The sequence below is a fragment of the Scomber japonicus genome, chromosome 6, assembly GCF_027409825.1.
Source record: "Scomber japonicus isolate fScoJap1 chromosome 6, fScoJap1.pri, whole genome shotgun sequence".
Taxonomy (NCBI): Eukaryota; Metazoa; Chordata; class Actinopteri; order Scombriformes; family Scombridae; genus Scomber; species Scomber japonicus.
In genome coordinates this window covers 31335402-31353021 of record NC_070583.1, presented here as the reverse complement: position 1 = coordinate 31353021, position 17620 = coordinate 31335402, and the positions used below count along the sequence as shown (strand labels likewise).

At 41.7% G+C, this 17620-nt stretch overlaps 2 protein-coding genes across 2 annotated transcripts; one reads left to right on the top strand and one right to left on the bottom strand.

Annotated features, from left to right (window-relative positions):
- Positions 1 to 326: 326 nt before the first annotated feature.
- On the bottom strand, positions 327 to 5461 carry msantd4 (Myb/SANT-like DNA-binding domain containing 4 with coiled-coils). The gene is made up of 6 exons (XM_053320272.1): positions 5453 to 5461; positions 4647 to 4710; positions 4180 to 4334; positions 2295 to 2390; positions 1886 to 2182; positions 327 to 1127 (listed from the first exon to the last, which is right to left on the bottom strand). Exons 1-6 carry the CDS (start codon positions 5459 to 5461, stop codon positions 363 to 365), a joined length of 1386 nt encoding a protein of 461 aa, XP_053176247.1. The 3' UTR covers positions 327 to 362.
- Positions 5462 to 6007: 546 nt separating this feature from the next.
- On the top strand, positions 6008 to 16389 carry aasdhppt (aminoadipate-semialdehyde dehydrogenase-phosphopantetheinyl transferase). The gene is made up of 7 exons (XM_053320984.1): positions 6008 to 6165; positions 6257 to 6370; positions 7661 to 7790; positions 9444 to 9565; positions 10280 to 10441; positions 15343 to 15411; positions 15966 to 16389. Exons 1-7 carry the CDS (start codon positions 6022 to 6024, stop codon positions 16143 to 16145), a joined length of 921 nt encoding a protein of 306 aa, XP_053176959.1. The 5' UTR covers positions 6008 to 6021; the 3' UTR covers positions 16146 to 16389.
- The last annotated feature ends 1231 nt before the right edge of the window (positions 16390 to 17620 follow it).

Below are 17620 nucleotides of genomic sequence, written 5' to 3'. Positions count from 1 at the left end.
ATGATACATTTTCTACATGTATGTGTTGCATTGCTACTCCTGCATACATGTTTTTATTATTTTTATTATTCACTTCATGAATCAAATATATTTTTTAGGGCTTGCCAGCTGTACAAATCCAATATTTCATCACCATGGCATCTTTTCAGTCCCGTCAAACTTTTTTTTTTTCATAAAGGCATCATAATATCATGATAGTTATAAATAAGCCAGCCCTCCATCTCAAGTCTTCTCCTTAGTCAAATTCATATCAGGAATGATCATATTAAATCCTTAAAGGTAGAAAATTAAGGAACAGCTGCTGCTCAGGGAACATCTGCTGATGCTGGTGAAAATCAAATGCTTCCCATGTAGTTATGATCTCAGAGGCTCTGATGATCCTTGTGCAACTGCATTCTTTCTTTCTCCACTTGGAGGCGCTCTCTTTCAATCTGCAGTCTGCCTGCCTCAAATCTGAAAAACTGCAGTCTCTCTTTCTCTAACTGCAGTCTCTCCTTCTCCAGTTTTATCCGTTCTGTCTCCAGATCCACCACCGACATCCACCCTTTACCTTGCTTCTCTCTCTCCCTCTGTCCGTCATGAGTGGAGGATAAAGACGACGTGGAGGAAGAGGGGGGGCCTTGTTGTTGCGGCAGGTTAAAAGGGGACTCAACATGTTCCGATTGGTTGAGTAGCACAATTCTCAGTCTCTCCCTCTCCACCTGTAATCTCTCTCTCTCCAGCTGCAGCCTCTCCCGCTCTACCTCCATTTGACGGAGACGCTCCTTCTCCACCACCAGCCTCTCTTTCTCCACTACCAGGCGTTCAGTTTCCACAGCCAGGCGCTGTTTCTCCAGCTCCAAACGCTGTTTTTCCACACTAACCAGAATCCCTGCTCCCATGTTCTCATGACTGGATAGTCCACCAAAAGCATGAGCCGATATCCCCATCAGGCCACCACCCGACGGCAGGTCTCGGCTGGTGGTGGAGGTCGGAGCTTTAGAGGAGCTGAGTATCTCGAAGTCGTTGTGGGAGTAGACCTCGGCAATGTGTCCGTCGCTGTGTGACTCTATGTCGCTGAGGAGGGAGGGAATATCATCTTCATCTAATTCCCCATCTCCATCTCTCATATCAGCATCGCCATCCAGCTAGAGCGAGGAAGAGTAGAAACACTGATCATTAAAAAGTGAGCAGTTTTGAGCTTTAATTGTGTGTCAAGTGGGGTGTTGAGTCATTTTAAGATGGTTAGGTTGGTTTCCTAAATTATTTACAGACCAAAAAATGTCATGAAATCAATCAAAACTGAGAAAAAAACAAGATTTTAAAAGAACATAGCTTAGTAACATTGTTAATAGATGAAGGTGGAATTATTGATGAAGACTGTAATACATTGACAGATATCACAGAAGCTCTTAATGCAATCACAAAAAGCATTGAAATATAATATTTAAACTGAAACTACACCCTTATTAATCCTTAGACTGCTCTTAACTTCTGATCTCTACCTTGTGAACCTACATGAGCCCAACCAAAGACTGGATTAATAAGAGAGCCACTTGACTGACATAATGTGCTGGTATGAACACTGTAACATATTAAATAGAGCTAACTCTGCTAATGAGGACATTAATTAAGCTAATTATGACATTATCAAATACATGCATGCCAATACAGGCTATTTGTTTTCTCATAACCTGAGTGGCTTTAATATGAGCTGTGCAACAACATGTTTGATAAAATCAGTTTGTCCTCATTTATATGTAAATGTATTGCTCAGACTCCGTAGTGTGGTTTACTGAGGGAACCTGTGGAGAGACAACAAAGCTTCTGTCATGTTTTGCTCTTGAGTGGACTTTATCTGCACAAGCAGGCACTACTGGTGCACTGTTACGTTGATGTTTCTCACTCTGTATTCAACAACATCATCTTCCATCTTCACGCCAAGCGGTGCCATCATGGCCTGCCCGCTCGGCTCGCTGAGAGACGCCAGCTCCGGCCAGTCGCAGTGACAGTCCTTTGGGAAGCCCGAGAGGTCGAGCAGCTGGTCACACCCGGATCCCAGAGAGGCAGCTTCATGCTCAGGGGAGGATGGATCATACTCCGTCTTCAGGGGCAAAGAGGAGGATGAGGAGGAGAGAGAGAGCTCAGCCTGAAGTTGTTTTCTCTTCATCAGCGAACGCCAGTCCAGGTAACGGCGCTTCACCTACAGAGGGAATTGGAAAGAAGCTACATTTCTAGTTTTCTGATAGAGCACTACTAAGAAACCAAGACTGGAGGAATATAAATGTGTGATTTGAATACAGAAATAAACAAACCTCAGCAGCAGTGCGAAGCTCTCCTTCCCCAAGTGAATTGACGCCTCGTGCCACTTCCTCCCATGCCTGTCTCTTCAGCTCATTAATGGCTGTGTTCTGTGCAGAAAACAGAGAGGAGAGAAAAAGAAAGAGAAGAAACAATTAGACTTTTCTTATTCGAACAGTTCTAGCAAGGCTTTTTGAGTGCGAGTGTTTTCAGCAATGGACGTTCCTGCTAAAATGATGCATATTCCAGTTTTCCATAGAACATAACAAAGCTGCCATGTCTATAAAACTAAACTATCCTCTGGAGTATAGCCCAGCTGATACTGGATGTTTTAGGTTATATTATAGGTATTTTTGTGACTGCACATTTAGACATTTAAGCTGATTTTAAAAGGTATTTTGGCATTTAAAGGAGAGATCTTTCAGTCCTAAAGTAACAGTCAGGTGCCCAAATGAAGAGTGAAAGAGGTTTTCCTTGCTGCAATCATTCTGCCTCTTCATACTGGCTTTTAAAATTTCCCCTTTGAATGCACTTTGAATGCAAGTGATGGAGGCCAAAATCCACTGTCACTGTGCCCATGGCATTTAAAAGTTTATCTGAAGATAATTTGAAGCTTCAAAAGTCTGGAGTAGTTCTATCAATATGGATATCTGCTACATTTAATGGTGTAGTTAGTATAGTAACAAAAGACAGACTCTGGCAGTAAGTAGGCTGGAAGTTTGAAAGATATCTACTTGATTTGACCAATTTGGAACAGCTGGCTCTTCATAATACTTTCAGATAAACCTTTAACCTTCCTGTCATCCTCCCGGGTCTGTTTTTACTGTTCTTTCTTTCCTCCATTCCTCCATTCTTCCTTCCCTCCTTCTTTCCTTCCTTTCTCCCTCCCTCCCTTTTTCTTCTGTCCTTCTTTCCTTCCTTCCTTCCTCTTTCCCTTTCTCCCTCCCTCCTTCCTTTTTTCTTCTGTCCTTCTTTCCTTCCTCTTTCCCTTTCTCCCTCCCTCCTTCCTTCGTTCATTCCTTCCTCCCTTTTTTCTTCTGTCCTTCTTTCCTTCCTCTTTCCCTTTCTCCCTCCTCCTTCCTTCCTTCCTTCCTACCTTCCTCCCCTTTTTTTCTGTCCTTCTTTCCTTCCTTCCTTCCTCTTTCCCTTTCTCCCTCCCTCCTTCCTTCTTTCCGTTCCTTCCTTCCCTCCTTCCTCCTTTCCTTCCTTCTTCCTTCCTTCCCTCTTTCTTTCCTTCCCCCCTGACTTCCTTCATCCCTTCTTTCCTCTGTCCTTCTTTCTTTCTTTCCTTCCTTCCTTCCTTCCTTCCTTCCTTCCTCCCTCCCTCCTTTCCTTACTTCTTTCTTTCTCCCTTCCTTCTTTCTTTTCCCTCCCTTCCTTCCTTGACTCGAGGACAACAGGAAGGTTAAATAGAATTTTTGCTTGTGGATTTTGCCATCACTTTAATTGTAAGTGCATTATGAAGGGATCTTCTAATGGTCAGTATGAACAGAAGGAATGATTACAGCAAGAACACTATTTCAGTGTTAATTTAGGTAACTTCAAAAACTCTGAAGCTGTCCTTTAAGAAGACGGTACAAAATAAATGCAGAAGAATAGAAAAGTTTGCTCATTACACGGACAGATGTGTTAGGTAATTGGTTCATGCTGGACTTCTGGCCAACTCAGCTCACGCTTCAGAGTTCACAGAAAATATGAGTCTATGCTTTTTCACAATGAATGAATGTGAGAGTATCACTTGCAAAAAGAACCTACAGTATACTTTATGCAGAATATTGTGTACTATACTACTGGTTATACATCATTCTCAGTGATATAACATTGCTGTATTTGTGATATTCTGAGACATACTATTATCATTATCATGCATGAGAAGAGAAGAGAAGAGAAGATCTTCACCTGCTGTCTGGAGAACAACACCTCCCTTCTCTTGTGGATCTCCCTGATGAGAGTCTGTGTCTCTCTCACACTGTAATTACTCTTCCTCTTCCTCTTCAGATGCTTCACCTGCAGAAAATCCAGCTTGGCAGCAGGGAGGGGACAGAACCCCCACAAACACAGAAAAATGAATCAGAGAAGAGGAGAAAGTAGTGGAGGGAGGGAAAAAGGGTAGATGGAGAGATCACAGGTAACGCTGGTAGTTGTGGAAAGAGAAATCAGCAAAAAAATAAAAGAGAAATGTATCAGAAGAAAGAGGGAAAATTGAAACAGGGGTACAAAGAGAGATCAGACAGAGGGCTCGCCTCAGATGGAGAGCATATGTGTTTGTTGTAAAGGTCAGCCCATGTGCAACAGAGTCTGGCTGTGAAGCTTTCCTTCAAAAGCACAAAAGTTTTCATGAGAGAAGATTTCCCCCGTGGCTCTACCAGTTCCTGTGAAGTTTTCCACCTGGGTGACTGATCCCAGCTGTCCCAGCACTAGAGCCTGGATCTATCGGAGTTACAGAAAAATCAGATGGAAAGAAGTGTGTTTAGGCTAGTGGTAGAGGTCACACTTGTTAGACTGTGGGAAGGGTCACGTCTTGCTTTGATGAGACACCGATTAGATGTCATATATTTCATCCAAAGTCTTGCAGGATTTTCCACCTTTATCTCCTGTGATGGATTGCAGCCAGGTAAGAAGAACATCACCAAAAAATGGCTCTGCAGACTTCCTGTAGGTAAAGCAGAGAGTATTTTGTGTTATTGGAGTATACATGTGACTCTTAATGGAGTGTAACAGTGGATGACACATTCTCATTAAATGATCTCTCACTGACTTAAATATTTTTCAGCCAACAAGAAATCCAGATTGATTGCTGACAGTAAACACATTTGAAACACTAAATTTCCTCTATACATCACATAAAATCATAAACCTGTTGTGCGACACTTACACAGCATTGCATCTCTCAATTAACTCGAAAATTACATCAGATTTCAAATTAATCAAATGTGTGTTTCTTTGTATTGATACATTTTTTTATCACTGTACGTTTCTTCCATTAGTCTAAAATGTGGACGATTCTCATTTGGTTGATATTTCCAGTTCAAACAACGTGCTTTTCGTTGTTTTTCCAGAAGAAAAAAAAATGTCGCCATGACCACTAACACTGTTGTTTTCTACATTACATATTCTCATTAGCATCTGCAGGAGGATCTTGTTTGGGGTATATATTGGTAGATTTACTCACCTTGGTCATCTCAGCCGTGCCGCAATCAAAACAACGTAGTAGCGATGTAATTTTAATGCTGCGTTCAGGCTCACCTCGAAGACTGAATAAACGAGGCTCAAAATTGAAAATACGAAATTTAAAAAACAGAATAACTCGACATATGACATTGCAATAGAAGCATTTCGTTTTCTTTTGTTCAAGTAACACATTACTATTTTTCATTCTGTTGCAGAGGAAAGAGGGTTAATCGTTTGTTAAAAAATGTAGGTTAAGACATATTTTCAAGGGGATATGAATGAGATACAACATCGGTACCGTTTTCAAACACATTCACTTCTTTCTTATCGCACATCACACCTGTGCTGTGTGGAAACTATCGCTGCACACGAGGTATTTTTCCCCCGTTCTTCAGCTGTTTTTTGGTGTTTACAATATTCCCGAGGGAAGTGAATGCATCGTTAGTGTCAGACCGTTCCAATCGTTCCTATTGGCCAATCCTCCACTGCGCCTACTTGTGACGACAGCGACGTTCGAATGAGTCTTCCGGGTTTGTGTGTGAATGTAAACAGAAACTGCAGAGAGAGTAGATGGGCTCTGTTCGGTGGGCTTTTCACTGTGGGTCGTGGAAACCGTGCAGGTCCGACTGGCTGTTTGCTGCTCGGTGTGTGCAACCGGAAGAGAAAGACAGAATCGGAGAGTTTTTGTTTGCAAAAGATGCCAAATCAGCCATGGTAAGTGTGACTCTGCACTGCATCTAACTTCTTGCTGTGTAAGCTTGCCATGTGTCTCATCCATGCTTCTCTGTTATTATGACCCTCTCAGGCTGGCAGGCTGCTGCTCAGGAGGTTTGTGTGTGAGAAGATGCAGATTCCCTGGTCAGAGATCCGACTGGGAAGATCTCCGAGAGGGAAGCCTTACCTGGCTGCACCACAGGAGGTTTAACAGCATGCAATCAGTCTCATTAAAGTGTGATATCATGGCAGTTTGTAGTTTATTTTGCATACCTTACTCAATTAAAAAGGGGAGAAAAAAGCATTAAGAGCATGAAAAAAGAGAATATAGAGGATTGTGCACAGTAGACATCCATATACAAGTACACTACAGTAATTCAAATTCAGTTAAAAGGAGAGAAACATGCCCTCTGTGGATCTTTTTATATTATGCAGGTGTGAAGTTTAAGATATGAGTTCATATGACTGAAGCTCCATGAACTAAACCAAATTGTAATTGAGTTTTTTCAACAGACAGGAAGGCCAAGTTTACATTTGGATAAAGTCTCTGTCTCTCCCTGATAATGCACTGACTACATCATGACTACATCATGACAGAAAGCTGTACATTTCTTATCATTCTTGTCGAAATACATTGATTCCAGGTGTGAATTTATTTGAATCAGTGTTGTGGCTGTAATAGAGTGAGATAGATGTTGTGGAGACTCAAATCACAGTTTACTGTACTTTCTATTTTCACTGATTAATTGTTTGCTTTGTAAAACTGATCAGTTTCCCAAAGCTCCAGATGATGCCTTCAAATGTCTTGTTTTGTCCCAATCAGTTGTCCATAACTCAAAGATATTCGTGTTTACTGTCATAAAGGACTAAATTAACTAAAAGGTTGTTCACATTTACAGAGCTGATATCAGACAATCTTTCTTAAAAAAACACTCAATTAATTGTTAAAACTTAAAACTCATTGGTGATTGATGTAATAAATTGCAACTAGGGATGGGTGATGTAAAACCAAATACCACAATTTTTGACCAGATACCTCAATATTGATATTGTGACAATATTATAGGGCCATTCCAAATTTTTACACAATGACATTTTTGATAAATAATCATCAGTAATGTGAATATAGTGACTAAGTGGGTAAAAGCAAACAATAAAACAGCTAGAAGAGTCTGATACGTTCAGAAAATTACATCACTTACAAACCATGACTTCGATATACTGTTGATATATTGCCCACCTCTATTGGCAACTAATCTATTAATCATAGCAGCTTTATACTCAATGTATAAAAATAATTACTTTAGATGTACTGTAAGTTTAATAATGATCATTTAATAAGCATCAAAGTGGCACAGTATTGTAATATGACTTGGCTTTGTGTATCTGCAGTTTTGCGTACTTCCTTCCAGGGTGTGGAGCGGCAGTTAGAAGTATTAAAGCTTTAATTCATATAAAACTTCATCTCCCATGTTTCCTGTGTTTCTGCCTCCAGGTGTGTTCAGATTCAGGCTCTGAGTCTCGGGACTGGAGTTTCAACCTCTCCCACCAGGGGGACTATGCTGTGCTCGCTGCAGAGCGGGGGATGCAGGTCGGCGTGGATATCATGAAGACCACCATGCCAGGTAAATGCTGACCCCTCACACACTCTACACTAAGTGTTTGAGTGACTCCCATCAGGCCGCAGGCTGCACTGTCCACTCTGCAGAACACAAAGGAGGAGGGCCACCTTAGTCCCCACAGCAGTCCAGCTCCTGAACTCTGACCCCTCCCTGGCCCAACATCACTGCCCCTCAACTGACTGAATGCACAGAGCACTTTACCCTGAAGCACAGAGCACTTAGACTGTAACAGTCACTGAAATACTAACTATAGCACTTTATGATTTTATGTTGTTGATATTCTGTTTGTCCTTTTTTTAAATGACGCTGCTCCTCATGCCTTTTAAATTGCCCCTCGGGGACAAATAAAGTGTTTTGAATTGAATTGAATTGAATTAGAGCAACGACAATATAATCATAATAACCAGTATTTGTGCTTACATTAAGATCTGCATATATTTTACTGACAACCAAGTGATAAAAGTGTCATAACTTTAAAATAAATAAATAAATATACTAATAATTTCCGGTCTATATAGAAGTCTGTAGTTTTCTCCCACAGTTTTGCTTTACCTGAAATTGGGAATATTGTATGTACAATTAAAAAATAAAATGAACAGACTCACAAAGATATAGCAGAACAGAATGAAGCGTATTCTTCCTTCAAATTATTTACCATCACCAACGAACCTCCTCTTCTTAGGAGATTGAAAGTCGCTTACAGCAGTAATGTGTGGAGGGGAAAAAGGGCAGAGGAAAGAAGGGCAAATGGTGGTAAAATGAGATTGGCTATGAGAGCAAGGTCAGGCGTAGGAAGAAAATGAAGAGAAGTAATAAGAAGCAAATTCAGTTAAGAAAACACTGCCATAATCTCTGTTACTGTTTCTCCTAAACTGTTGGCTGTTCATTCATTTCAGCTCATGTTGATGTTAGACGTCCAAACTTCAAACATGCACAAGAGCCAAATCCAAACATGTTTGAATAGATCCTGATGGTGCTGCAAAAATCCTACATACTTTTGATACTGTTGGTCATTTACCATCAGTATCATCATCATCATCATCATCATCATCAATCTGTGGGTGTTCATTTTTGTTATTTTCACTCACCTCTTAGTCTTTGACCTGCCTGCCTCAATACAGTGAACCTTAATCACTTCTATAACTGGAGTAGAAGGTAAAATCTTAATCTTGTAATTAAGTTACACAAATATCCGCATCAGGTATCCATTCATGATCATTTGTGATAATTATCTATAACAGACAAATCTTCCCCAGTAGGCAGATAAATAAATTACTGCATTTGTATTACCCAGTTTGACCACAAGGAGTCACTGTTGTCTTGTTTATGTAAAAGGTCTCGGCCAAAGGCGCTCTGTATCTGTATGTGTGTGTGTGTGTGTGTGTGTGTGTGTGTGTGTGTGTGTGTGTGTGTGTGTGTGTGTGTGTGTGTGTGTGTGACCATCAAATCTGTGGTGTTTTGAGGGAATTTCTGTGTTTTTGTCGTCACCTTTGTCATATCTGAAACCATCAACTATCTCTCTTCTGTTTTTGTCTCCTCCCTTTCATCTCTCTCCCAATTTTTTTCCCTCTGTCTTTTCTTTTCTTCTCTTTTTCCCCACACACTTTTTCCATATGCTTTCATCCATCCCTCTTTTTCTTTTTCTTTTTCCTGCAGGTACCAGCTCTGTGCCCGAGTTTTTCCGCATCATGACTCGTCAGTTTACCGCGTACGAGTGGAGCGTCATCCAATCAGCCGGCTCGGAGCACCTGCAGCTCGCCGCGTTCTACCGCCACTGGGTAACCATGGCAACCATACTACCCTGTCATCACATTGCATCGCTGCTAGGCCCTGCAGGCGGTGTTTTGTGTGTGTGTGTGTGTGTGTGTGTGTGTGTGTGTGTGAGGGAAACATAGGGAGAAAATAACATTGCCAACATCCCTTGAGAGACACACACACACACACACACACACACACACACACACACACATAGAACATTTTGCGAATAGTCTTTTCTTCACATTACGTCTTCCTCTATCTCTCTCTGTTTTCTTCTTCTTTTTCATTTTTTACACACACACACACACACACACACACACACACACACACACACACACACACACAGATGGACAGGCACAGCAATGGTGGTGCTAAGTAAAGATGTTGTGAGATTGAGAGGGTGGCACAGAGACGTCAAGCTCTGATATCATCACCACACTGTTGACTAATGTCAGAGCCCGATGGTTTCCATAGCGATTAGCCTTGTTATACTGTTGTGGTTCATTGGCTGTCGAGCAGGGTTGGTTTTGACCAGACGCAAACCAAACACACAAACAGTCACTCTTGTATAGTCACTGTTATACATGTGTGCATAGATTCCCATCTGTTGTGTATTTAAGTTACTCTGTGCTACTGAGCCAACACACACACACACACACACACACACACAAATATATATACACACACATATTTTTCTTCACTGACTTTACTGGGTTTGCTCCCTTTTCATCAAGGCTCTGAAGGAGAGCTTCATTAAAGCAATCGGCACTGGGCTGGGCTTCAATCTGCAGCGGGTGGAGTTTCACCTTCCCTCTGAACCATTGACACAGGGCCGGGCAATGCGCCAGACGAAGATGCATCTAGATGAAGAGGAAGAAGTGGACTGGATATTTGAGGTGAGTCAGTTTGAGAACTCACAACTCTCCTGCTACCTACTTTTATCATGATACCTAGATGCCCAGCGTTTCTGTCACATAAGTCTGAGCTGAAAAGGACTGGAAGCAGTTTGCTGTGTTTTCTCTTGCTGGTCCGATGCCAGATCTTACAGTCTGTAACTTCTGCTAATTCCATAGCCTGTTTGAGATCATTTCAGCTTTGCCCAACACAAGGTTTGAGCTTTGCCAAATGCACAAATTAAAGGAATAGTTCAGTTATTTTTTTGGGAAATATGTTTATATCCTTTCTTGCCGACAGTTAGATGAGAAGACTGAAAACACTCTCATGCCACATATGAGATGCAGCAGGTTCACTTAGCTTAGCTTAAACACTGGAAACAGGGGTAAATAGCTAGCCTGGCTCTGCCCAAAGATAGAAAATTAACATACTTGCATCTCTAAAGCCCCCCCACCCCCTCTCCCCAGAAAACCACAACTTCTATTGCCCTAACCCTAACCCTAACCCTTATCAAGAAAATGAATTAGTGTGTTTCCCAAAATGTCAAACTATTCCCTCAAGAAGAAAAAAAAATAAAGTTTAGTTAGTTGTAGAAGGAGGGGATCCGTGCAGCCCGGACTGGGATGGGGCCCAGAGGTGGCCTCAATGGGCCTTGTCCCAGTACCCCCCTCATTTTATAAATTTCACTCCCGTGGGCCCCTCTCTTTGCTCTGCCTTGATGCTCAGCCTCGGGATCGCAACTGGTCCTCTGGTGGGGGGAGTCATCTCCCTTATCACCACACCATCCATTTTGCAGTTCAGTAGGCCAGTGCACATGATTTTAAACCAAACCCATAACCCCAACCCCAACCCCAACCCCTACCCCTAACCCTTATCAAGAAAATAAATTAGTGTGTTTCCCAAAATGTCAAACTATTCCATCAAGAAGAAAAAGAAAAAAAGTTTAGTTAGTTGTAGATTCATAGTTATAGATAGAAAGGTTTTTTTTAAAGTATATTTTTGGGGGCTTTTTGCCTTTAATGCTCAAGTAAGTAGAGAGAGACAGGAAACTGGAGGCAGAGAGGGGGGACTGGATAGTACCGCTCTGTGCAGGTCTCGAACCGGGGTCGCCTGCAGTGAGGACTATAGCCTCAACACATGGGGCGGGTGCTCTACCCACTGAGCCAAACACCACCACTAGATAGAAAGGTTTGATCATTTTAATTACTATAGTAAAAAAAAACAGTTGTAGGAAATCAATGAGCTTAAAAGCAGCGTTACAAAGGGCTCAGCAGCTCTGCTATGGCGTCCACTGTGCTCCGTTCCCTAGTGTCTTCCTCTTGAAACATCGGCACAGTGAATCACAGGTGGTCTTCCAGAGAAATACACACCAGAGATTGCTATAGTGGGGGGCTCTCAAGTGGCCCTCCAGCCCTTCCTAACACCAAGACAAGAGATTAGAGGAGTCCACCTCTCTATCAGACTATCAGAGCAAAAGAATCATCTGTTACAATCACTCCTCCCCTCTCTATTTCACATTTCATTATCCTCTTCTCTTCTGCTCGTATCCGCTTCTCTTCACTTTTATCTTTGATGTTTTCTCTCCAGCACCCCCCCTCTCTTTCTTCTTCTTCTCCTCTCACACACTTCACTTCATTTTATGCTTCTCCTCTCCTCTCCTCTCCTCACTAGTCTCTACCTCCTCTCCTCTCCTCTCCTCTCCTTTCCTCTCCTCTCCTCACTAGTCTCTACCTCCTCTCCTCTCCTCTCCTCTCCTCTCCTCTCCTCTCCTCTCCTCTCCCCTCTCATCCTCTCCTCTCCTCTCCTCTCCTCTCCTCTCCTCTCCCCTCTCATCCTCTCCTCTCCTCTCCTCTCCTCTCCTCTCCTCTCCTCTCCCCTCTCATCCTCTGCCCTCTCATCCTCTCCTCTCCTCTCCTCTCCTCTCCTCTCCTCTCCTCTCCTCTCCTCTCCTCTCCTCCCCTCCCCTCCCCTCCCCTCCCCTCCCCTCTCATCTCATCTCATCTCATCTCATCTCATCTCATCTCATCTCATCTCATCTCATCTCATCTCATCTCATCTCATCTCATCTCATCTCATCTCCTCTCCTCTCCTCTCCTCTCCTCTCCTCTCCTCTCCTCTCTAGTCTCTACCTCCCCTCCTCCCCTCTTCCTTTTCCTCTGGCCATTTTCCTCCATGCCCAGTGGCAGAGGAATTAACAAGTGACTGCTAAAAGGTTAACAGTAGTCTAAAAAGCCTGATGTTTTCCCTCATCCTCTCTTCATCCCTTCATCCTCTCCTCTCCTGTTCTATCCCTCTAGGGTTAGTGTAGGCCTAATGCTGTTTTAGTGTCTGTGTTTGCACACCAGGGAATAACAGCTCACTTATATTGATCGCAGGTGGATGGTAATGCATGTGTCCTCTTTTTTTAGTTATAGATTGTAGGGCAAAGTGAAGTAATACCAACATACATTATGTGGGATTAGTTTGGGTGTAAAGGTTAAAAAGAGGTTGGTGGTAAAGCAGATGAATAATGCACAGAGGGATGCAGAGAAAAGAAAAGTACTGTTGGTTTTATATTTATGATATTTTTACTGAAGATGTCAGATAGGTAATTCAACCAAAGGATTATTTATAAATTAAGTATCCTAAAGAGAACATACCAGTGGGTTAAAGAGGCATCAAATCTTTAAAAAAAATCTGAAACATTATATAGTCAAAAATTTCACAAATTTACCTTTGTGTCATCCTCTCGGGTCAAGTTCCTTCCTTCCTTCCTTCCTTCCTTCCGTCTGTACTTCTCTCTTTCCTACCTTCCTTCTGTCCTTCCTTCCTCCCTCTCTCCTTCTTTCCTTCTCTCTTTCTTTCCTCCCCCTACCTTCCTCCCTTCCTTCTTTCCTCTGTCCTTCTTTCCTTCCTTCCTCTCTTCCTCTTTTCCTTTCTCCCTACCTTTCTTGCTTCCTTCTTTCCTTCCTTCCTCCCTTCCTCTTTTCCTTTCTCCCTACCTTTCTTGCTTCCTTCTTTCCTCTGTCCTTCCTTCCTTACTTCTTTCCTTTCAACGATCCTTCCTTCCTCCCTTCCTTGTTTCCTCTGTTCTTCTTTCCTTCCTTCCTCCCTTCCTCTTTTCCTTTCTCCCTACCTTCCTTCCTTCCTTCCTTCCTTCCTTCCTTCCTTCCTTTCCTTTCATCGATCCTTCCTTCCTCCCTTCCCTCTCTCCTTCCCTTCCTTCTTCCTCCCTTCCATCCTTCCTTCCTCCCTCCCTTCCTTCCTTCCTTCTTCCTCCCTTCCTTCCTTTGACTTGAGGACAACAGGGGGGTTAAGTAAGGGGACAAATGAGAGAGGCAATAATTGGTCGATATGTCCATTTGCATAATATTAATGACTTTGACACGCTGGCACTCTGGTTAATAATATGTGTAAGACAACCTGACTACAGAATGCCTCATATGGAGTCTGGTAATGATTAACCAGAAACATTCAATGAATTTGCCCTCAACTCGGAGTATTGGAATAAATCATGAATGGTTGAATAAATAATGACATCACATTGAGCCAAAGATCATATTTTTATACATTTGTACAATGTTTGTATTAAAGAGGTTCTGTTCTGTAAAGGTGTGCGTAAGGTGAAAATAAACATGAATATATGAGATGCTCAATACAGTAAAGACTGAGTACACAAAGATGTCAGAATGTAACAACAGTATTGACGGCTCAGTGAAACCAGTCATCCCTTCATCATTATTGTGATCAGTGAATGACTGCAGTGACCTGAAGGGGTCAAATTAAGTCGAACTGAATCAATTTTTTCAGATTTATCTTCTATAAAAAGAGACACGCTTGGAGTGTGAACAGAAAGGTGAGATGAGCAGCAGTGTTGTTGACCCTGTGACTGTGTCAGAGAGCAGGTATGAGACCTGTTACATGCTGACTTTACCTGCTGACCTCCGATGATGTCACCTCTGCTGCCTGGAGACACAAACACTTGACAGATGTAATGAATTGCTGCACACACATGCATTCAAAACAGACTTTAACCAAAGCCAGTACTCTCTTCTATTCTATTTTTATCAGGAATGAACAGAATGATCAATGTTAATGACATTTTATGTGGATATTTTTCTCCCTCTAGTTTTTCTTTCTCATCTTTTTCCAATCCAGTCTGAGCTTTTTTCTTTCTCAGCTCCTTACTCTCTGTTCCTCTAACTCATCACAACACACACACACACTCCACCACCTGTTACTCCCACATACACACACTCAGCTTTTGGCCTTTTAGTCCAAGTCTACTTTGTCAGTTATGAAGCCAATTGCAACACACCATTGGTATTTGGAGTAGAGGGTATGGAGTAGACACTGATCCAAACCCAAAGCCTTTGAATGGATACGAACAACTTGTGTGTATCTTCTCTCATTTGAAAACAATAACATCAATAACATGTTTTTTTGTTTAGCAAGGAGGCCAACTGTGAAAAAAATCACCATAGATTTACATAAAGGAAATATGAGACATGTATAAATCAAATATGCTGTAGAACAGATGTTTTCGTCAACCTGTGCATTGACATTTTTCAGTGAATACATTTATGTTTGATGTTTCCTCGCTGGAGAAGCATCGTGTGACCGTTAAACGCAGTGGTTGTTTGACTCCACCTTCACCTTCACTTTGTGCTCTTTTGGAAAATCATGCACACAGATCACAAGCATATATTCAAGAGATGATGCGGAAGTGGAGGCATGCAGGGCGAATGTATGAATAAAGACCTGATAAGGATACAAATATGCATTATTTATCAAATCCAGAGTATTTGCTCTGAATTTGAATCAGTTTAAAATATGGAGTTTTTTTTATTTAGTATGATATACAGGATATCAATTTGCATGTGTGCTGATGTGTGTGTGTATGTGTATGTATGTGTTTCTGCAGGAGAGCTTGCTGGACGCTGACCATCATGTTGCTGTGGCTCTTGGAGCGGCAAACAAACCAGGCTCTGCAGTAAGAACACATCTTCAACATTTCAGATGCAGATTCAGATTCAGCTTCATATATCCCCCGAGGGGCAATTCAGTTTCTACGAGCCCAATCTCAACCTCACATTTAAACAGACAGTAATCAACAATATTCGCTTCCACACAACAACATCAGAGCAGGCGATGAATGACCAGAGGGGAAATAAAATACAATACTACACAATACTATACTAAATACAGCTGAATAAGAAACAGCTGAATAAAGTGCAAAGTGAAGTTTTTTTTTAAACTTAATTTTTATTGAGTTTTTCTTAACAACATGACAGGTACATGTACATTTTCCCCTTTTAACAGCTGCACATAGTCTTTACATATAAGTAAGATAACTGTATAAAGTATATCAACTTATAATAAAGTACAATTGAAAAATGTATATATAATAAGATGAGATGGTAATAGATGAATAATTAGGAAATGATAACAGTAGCATTAGAAATAAAAAATATATATAAATAAAAAACTGCACTCTTCCCATGAATAAGAAGACTCTCCTCTTCCCTCTCTCTTTGTGTCTCTCAGCCTCTTCCTTCATCGCTCCCTCCTCCCACCACTTTCACGCTGCTGTCGTTCAGCGACCTCATTGCTTCAGCCTCGCCTTTGACAGAGGAAGACGCCGCCTACTGGGACAGCTTCAAGACGAAGAACGAGGCACCACAGAGACAGAGAGATACACACACATCCACGACTGTCTCACACTGACACAAACCACAAACACGCAACTTTCTAAAGCTGCTTTCTCATTCAACACAAGTCCAGTCAAGTTTATTTATTATATGCAAAATCACAGGTTTGTCTCAGTGGACCGAAGAACCTACACAGCATGTCGACTTAACTTTATACATCTGATACAGACTCCAAAATCCTGTTCAGCCCATCCAAAAACTACGGCTCAGTGGACTGATGTGCTGTGAAGTACCTGACTTCCTGTGATGATCTGTATGAAACTGCCTTTTACAAATAAAAAATAGATAATGTCATTGATCCTTGTACTGTATGTCCTTACAATCCTCAGACAATGTGATAGGAATAAATCTGTAAGGAAGTGTGAGTGTTAGTTTTATATTTGAAGAGTTTTTATTTGAAGTACGACCCTAGAAAACCTTTCAATTCAGTGAACTTCAGATTAATTATTGATTTTGCATTTAATTGCACTTAAAATTCAAGGTGTGTTGATGGATTTATGCACTTCAAGTACAGTACATTGCCTATTTATGCTATTTATTAACCCTCTGTAAATGCCACGCTAGTCAGCTAATGAACGTTAGCCCCGCTAGCTGGCTAATAAACATTAGCCCTGCTAGCCGGCTAATAAACGTTAGCCACGCCCCTAGTCCGCTGACGTAATCGGGTCTTGCTTTAGACCAGCAAAGAGTTGGTGCTTGCTCTGGCTCCCGTTCTGAGGCTTGGGGCTGGAGCTTTGGCGGTGGAAAAGCAAAGAACCGGTGTTTAGTCAGGCTCTGGCGGTGGAAAAGGGGTAATATTCTCCTTCCTTTGTTCCTCCTCCATTTTGTCTTTCTTTTTGTCTCTCCATCTCTTATTATGTCTCTTCTTCTTGTATAGTATCTGTTTTATATTCTGTTGACATCACAATCTCTCTTTTAACAGTTAATTTCTTTTCCATCCTCCCTCTTTCTTGAGGGCAGCTCATAGATGATAGTGTCAGTCTGTATGTTCAACCTTTTTCCTTTTCAGCATCACATTACTTTAATCGCTAACCTGTAATCATAAGCCCTCTCGTCTTTACACGCAGGAGGAAATAACCGGCTATCATAAGAAGTTAGAGGTCAAATAATACAGTATGTATGTGTTGTCGACGCTCCACCTTCTCTTCTAACCTCGGAGGGGAGCAGATACATAAACACATGAAGTGGCTTGTTACTGAGACAAAGTGACACTAAGATCAAAGCTGATGTGAGGTTGAAATCTAATTTGAATTCAAATCTATTAAAATGAATGCAAATACTAAAAACAGCTGGACCCTTCAACCCTGACAGCAGAAAAAAAGAAATGATTGGTCATTATATGTGTGAAAGGTAAACATACAATTGTCTGACCTGCTGTGTCCTCACACACAGGAACCTGACACTTGACTTCATGTTGGTTGCATAACACAAAACACAGTTTGACACCACGACCTGAACGCCCGCTGCTCATATTCACATCAGACAGTGGCG

Bases quoted from the DNA above. Each gene is read 5' to 3' on its own strand.
- msantd4 (XM_053320272.1), bottom strand. The intron at 4,335-4,646 runs GTAGAGCCACGG...TTTTTCTGTGTT, and splicing joins GGAAAACTTCACAGGAACTG to TGTGGGGGTTCTGTCCCCTC. The intron at 2,183-2,294 runs GTTTGTTTATTT...TTCCCTCTGTAG, and splicing joins AGCTTCGCACTGCTGCTGAG to GTGAAGCGCCGTTACCTGGA.
- aasdhppt (XM_053320984.1), top strand. From the start codon at position 6,022: ATGGGCTCTGTTCGGTGGGCTTTTCACTGTGGGTCGTGGAAACCGTGC. The intron at 6,166-6,256 runs GTAAGTGTGACT...TGACCCTCTCAG, and splicing joins AAGATGCCAAATCAGCCATG to GCTGGCAGGCTGCTGCTCAG. The intron at 15,412-15,965 runs GTAAGAACACAT...TGTGTCTCTCAG, and splicing joins CAAACAAACCAGGCTCTGCA to CCTCTTCCTTCATCGCTCCC.